This window comes from Chlorocebus sabaeus, chromosome 23 (genome assembly GCF_047675955.1).
Source record: "Chlorocebus sabaeus isolate Y175 chromosome 23, mChlSab1.0.hap1, whole genome shotgun sequence".
Taxonomy (NCBI): Eukaryota; Metazoa; Chordata; class Mammalia; order Primates; family Cercopithecidae; genus Chlorocebus; species Chlorocebus sabaeus.
In genome coordinates, this window is record NC_132926.1 from 23,062,718 (window position 1) to 23,068,717 (window position 6,000).

At 38.6% G+C, this 6,000-nt stretch overlaps 1 protein-coding gene across 3 annotated transcripts in view; it reads left to right on the forward strand.

Moving 5' to 3' along the window:
* RNF145 (ring finger protein 145) overlaps positions 1-5,415 on the forward strand; it is a 51,368-nt gene extending 45,953 nt beyond the window's left edge. For all 3 annotated transcript variants that reach the window (XM_008015168.3, XM_008015169.3, XM_073010552.1), the window contains exons 9-11: positions 45-192; positions 1,184-1,540; positions 3,791-5,415. In XM_008015168.3, the coding sequence (XP_008013359.1) occupies positions 45-192; positions 1,184-1,540; positions 3,791-4,156 (871 nt within the window). In that variant the 3' untranslated portion in view covers positions 4,157-5,415. The remainder of the gene's footprint in view (positions 1-44; positions 193-1,183; positions 1,541-3,790) is intronic.
* The last annotated feature ends 585 nt before the right edge of the window (positions 5,416-6,000 follow it).

Here is a 6,000-nt window from a genome sequence, read left to right on the forward strand (position 1 = left end):
TAGGTGGCAGGCACTTAAAAAGAATACTTTTTTTCTTTTTCCAGGAGCTTGTGGAAACACTTCCGTGCTGTAAGCCTTTGTTTATTTTTATTGGTATTCCCTGCTTATATGGCTTATATGATTTGCCAGTTTTTCCACATGGATTTTTGGCTTCTTATCATTATTTCCAGCAGCATTCTTACCTCTCTTCAGGTAAGCCTATGATTAATTGACTCTGTATAATAACTGATTCTGTTATTTTTGCTCCCAGAAAAGGAATTAAATTTTTTCAAGATGAATGATTATAAGTGTACTACTGAGGTGATAACTTCTCTCTCTCTCTCTTTACTAGAACACATTATATTTATTTGAGCACAGGAGGTAGATGGCAGGTTATTAAAATATTAGATAAACCTATTAATGTCACTGTATTTTTTATGAAGGTAATTAAGCCTTTCAGTTTCTCTTTTTCAAAATGGTGTGATACAGAGATGTCACATAAATCTTAAATTGATAAGTAACTAAATAAATATTTTTAGAGCTTGTGTTAGAGCTTATTTGGAGTGTGTTTTTTAAAATTAAATTCCACTAAAAAATACCAATAGTTTCATGATGTATATAAATATATATGTATCTGATGTGTGTGTATTACACACACACAGACATGATACATGTTTCGCAGACATGCACACACAAAATATTGCCCTAGAAATAATAAGCTTATTGTAACTTAAAGGAAGATCTTTGCTACCTAAGTTAAGAAGTAAAAGAAAATGTAACACTGACAGTGAAGAGTTATTCATTATTTTTTGTAGAAGTAAAAGTTCTTTGAGAGTTGTGAACAGGAATGACTATGGTATGAGGAAAATTAAGATGGAGTTGATGAGGTTTGGTGACCTAAGGAATAAGGGAAAAAGATGAATCAGAAAATTGATTACTCATCAGAATCATTTTAGGAAAGTCATGTCTGACGGTGTGGCTTTTTGTTGTCTATGCCTGGATTACTAAGATCACCCACATTTTAGTTACATCAGTGTCTTCTCTTTAGAGTTGATTTTTTATTTATTTAAAATATTTTTTTCCCTGGATACTCTTCTGTAGATTTGAAATACTGCATCCTAAAAACACCAGGAATGTGTTATTGTTTAAAGGCTATGAAAAAAGTCTCTTATCATATTTCAAGATACGTACATTGTTTTTTCAGGTTCTGGGAACACTTTTTATTTATGTCTTATTTATGGTTGAGGAATTCAGAAAAGAGCCAGTGGAAAACATGGATGATGTCATTTACTATGTGAATGGCACTTACCGCCTGCTGGAGTTTCTTGTGGCCCTCTGTGTGGTGGCCTATGGCGTCTCAGAGACCATCTTTGGAGAATGGACAGTGATGGGCTCAATGATCATCTTCATTCATTCCTACTATAACGTGTGGCTTCGGGCCCAGCTGGGGTGGAAGAGCTTTCTTCTCCGCAGGGATGCTGTGAATAAGATTAAATCGTTACCCATTGCTACGAAAGAGCAGCTTGAGAAACACAATGATATTTGTGCCATCTGTTATCAGGTAACTCCTTCAATAAGAATCTGTTTGGGTAAGTCATACAGTGTATCCCTTGGGACTGTAACCATAGGGACTGTAACCGTATTAACCAAATTCAACTTAAATTTCTAGGCAGAATTATCTTCTGGATTAAAAAAAAAGTGGACCTCAAATATTAAAGACCTGATAAAATATTTCCATTTTATTTCTAAATTAAGTTTTAAATTTAGTCCCTTGGGTTCTAATGTATTGTTGTTTTCAACATTATTGCTCACCCATAAATAAAGGAAAAACAGGTTAGGTGCATTTTATATTTACTCCTGAATACACACTCACACGGACTATCGAATATACTATCAATGAGGGGTCAGCAACTCCTGAAAAGTGGTGTGCCAAAATTCTGACTCTTTTCCCTCCACTATTCCCAGAGTGGGGAAGAACTATTCATGTACCTAACATAGGTAGAGAGAATATGTGCTCACCTCTGGGTTGCTAAATATCCGAGGATACAAACATTTGGTGGAAGTGGGTGGATGTGGCAAAGCGCCAACTGATGTACAGTTGAAGTTGGCCTACTTACAGTCTTTGGCACATGCACCATAAAGAGCCTGATGATTGCCTTCTATTACAAATTAAAGGTAGTACTTAAATCACTTCGGAAATAAAACAACAACAAAAAGACCTAAAGTTTAATCATCAGTCACCCATGCAAGAGGCTGCACTGTTGGAAATATGGACAGAGATAATGGCCAACAGCAGAAGCTGTGTGAGATGATGACCAGCAGCAGAAACTATGTCCCATTTTAAAAATCACTCTCTAAGAGTGTAGGCTGGCAGACTAAAACTATAGACAGTGTCATCAATATACAGGGGATATTCTTACTTCAGGATTGCTTTTGTAGTTTAGGTGGGGTATGTATGTATTTGTGCATATTTAAATTTGTGTGTATTTAAGAATTTTTTTCTAATAGTAAAATACAACTACCAATTTTTTATTGTGATTAGAACATACTTTTTGATCCTAGCTAAACAATGGTTTCCAGGTTGTTTTTGCATTTGAGGGGACTGAGGAGTAATATAGGGTTCCTGCCTCCCTTCAAAGTAGCCATTCTCTTAGTTGTGTTTATTAAAGTGAACCCTAGCTCTTTTGTGCTAGGTAGCCTCATTGTACTCAGGACAAAGCATATCAAAACAGAGTCGGAGCACCTCAGCTTCAGCAACTGATGTCTGAACATTCCGTCTCGGGGATTCAAGAGTCCTGTTTGTATTTCCTGTTGTCACATCACTTTTTTTGAGGTGCTAGAACTACCTGCTGATATCATATGGAAAATGAGAGTACAACTGCTTAGCTTCCCAGCTGGCTGCTTTTCCTTGGATGGCTTTCTGCTTAAAAGTTGACTCCCAGGTGTTACCAGTTCTTGGCAAGGAATTTCTGGGATATCCACACCTCCTCGTTTTGGGACTTTAAACAAAATTAATGATTGATTCGCCAAATGTATGTCTTTATAACTTCATGTCTCCAGGCTTCCCTCTTCATATATATCTTATGCAAGAAATATCAATGCAAAGTACACCACTCCTTATTCCAGTGGTTATCAAATATGAGTGTATAAAAGTCACATAGGTGACTTGTACATCGTGATATATTCCACTTCAGTAGGTCTTGGGTGGCCCAAGACTAGGTGTTAACAAGTGATTCTTATGCAAGTTGAGAAACACTGGCTTATATAGACCAGGTCTTGGAAACTGAGTATATACATTCATTGTCCCTAATGAGAGATTGCCACTTCCTTGCCAATACCCTGGTATTATATGGCTGATTTTGTCTCGTGCCAATAATTTCATCATAGAGTAATGTGTTCAGCTGTGTTGAAGCAAAACTGTAGAAAAAGTCCTGTCTTCATCAGATTTTCTGAGGTTGTAATTATACTCTTGTCATACCAGTGGAGACCCAGTAATCATACTGCAACAGTTTTGTAACACTTGCATTTCATATTGAGGCAAAACCCAGTTATAAAGGTAGCTTCTTCCTCATTTTTGGTTTTTCCTTCACTTTTAGAAAGTACTTAGCCAGTGGTTCTTGCATTATTTGTATTTGGGGGATCTGTGGTGGCAGCAGGATTATTACAGATACATAAAGTAAGTTTTATTCTAAGATCTATGTTACAAATTTTCTATTGTGGGAAAGAAATGTTAGAACCAGAACTTTGGGGATAGCACCAAAGATTCTAGAAAACGGACATTTATAAAGTATCTATTTTCCCCCTCTTCTAGGACATGAAATCTGCTGTGATCACGCCTTGCAGTCATTTTTTCCATGCAGGGTGTCTTAAGAAATGGCTGTATGTCCAGGAGACCTGCCCTCTGTGCCACTGCCACCTGAAAAACTCCTCCCAGCTTCCAGGATTAGGAACTGAGCCAGTTCTACAGCCTCATGCTGGAGCTGAGCAAAACGTCATGTTTCAGGAAGGTACTGAACCCCCAGGCCAAGAGCATACTCCAGGGACCAGGATACAGGAAAGTTCTAGGGACAATAATGAGCGCATCGCCAGACAACCAGATAACCAGGAAGGGGTTTTTGACCCCAAAGAATATCCTCACAGTGCGAAAGATGAAGCACATCCTGTTGAATCAGCCTAGAGGAAAAGAAGCAGGAATGATGGTTTGATACTCTGGAGGAGAAGTTAACTCAAGATGGAATTCATGCTCTGATTTGAGGAATGAAAATGAGATGATCAGGCAGGAAACTGACATTCCAAGGATCTAATCCAGGAAGTCCTCTCATTGGGGACCACCTGCTTTCATCCCCTGACATTGTGGGAGAAATTTTGCAATGTATGCTAATCAAAATGTATTTATATGTTCTATGCTGATGTTTTATAGAGGTTTGTGAAGAAAATTCAACCTCAGCAACTTCAGAAACTGCCCCTGATATATATGAGAGAGAAATAAAATCAGATTTAAGTGTTGAAGGGACTAAGGAAGTGAGGATAAAGAGCATGAAGATAGCATGGGAAGAAGCAGGCAGAAGTGGAACTGAACTTTCGCTCTCCGTGGGACAGATCAATCTCATCATCAACTCTGAATAGCGACCAGCCCTCTCCTCTACCCCCTTTCTCCTCAGTTAATTGGAACTCAGTCAGGTGATGATTGAGTCTTGTACAGCACTGAAATGAAATCAAAGATGAAGAAGCATTGATTGTATTCAAAGATTGAAGCACGCTCATACTTTGTATGTGCTTTAGGGAAGGGGTGGGTGGGCACTTGGGCCTTGCGGGTGCATTCATGTAATCTGAGACTCTTGAACTTTATGACGGAGTCTTCAATATTTTGATGTATATGAAACTTTTGTTAATATGTTGTATACTTCGCTGGCTGTGTGAAGTAAACTAAAACTCTGATGAACACTTTGGAGTCCGCTTTAGTGAAGGAGACCAAAGTGGGAAGGGCTTTAGGGCACTGATAGAGGCCCTGGGTGTACTTTTCAATCCTGTGTGATGTTTAATTCTTGCAACTGAATCAAAACAGTGTTAAATTATGGCAATATTTGCACCTTGGGAATGAGTACATAACTGTATGATCACACTCTGCAAATGCCACTTTTAAAGCTGTTAATAGACTTTGCACCTTTTCTTTGACAAGGATGTGTCATATTTAAATTTTTACATTCATCATGGCTACAGGTAGAACTGGGGAGGGGGGAATGTAATTTTTTATGGGAATTTTGATATGAAAAGAAACTAGTCATTTATTTATACAATAGGCTTGGCTCAAAAAGTGTTTTTCAGACCTCGGTATTCCTAATGTGGGATGTGACTTTATTTTATTTTTAGTAGCAAATTTGGATGTAGACTGACAGACATAGCTGAATGTCTTAATAAATTTAAATTTGAAGATAATTATGTTTTGTTCCTGTGGTTTGTTGTCATTATGAAGTGCTTTTTTTGAATTTTGTTCTTAGGAGGTTCTGTTTTTAATTTAGTTGGACTTACGTGTTGATCCTTGTCAGAAATGCCCTGTAGATGGCAAAACTGATTGAAAAGGACCATTTCTTTGAAATCTTCTACACCCACTGTTAGCAAACTTGCTTCAGAAGTGTTTGGGGAGCTTTTTATTTTAAAAAAGTATACATTTCTGGCCGGGCGCGGTGGCTCAAGCCTGTAATCCCAGCACTTTGGGAGGCCGAGACGGGCGGATCACGAGGTCAGGAGTTCGAGACCATCCTGGCTAACACGGTGAAACCCCGTCTCTACTAAAAAATACAAAAAACTAGCCGGGCGAGGTGGCGGGCGCCTGTAGTCCCGGCTACTCGGGAGGCTGAGGCAGGAGAATGGCGTAAAAACCCGGGAGGCGGAGCTTGCAGTGAGCTGAGGTCCGGCCACTGCACTCCAGCCTGGGCGATACAGCGAGACTCCGTCTCAAAAAAAAAAAAAAAGTATACATTTCTGAACTTTACTTCTGATTCAGATAGAATCAACCTTTTG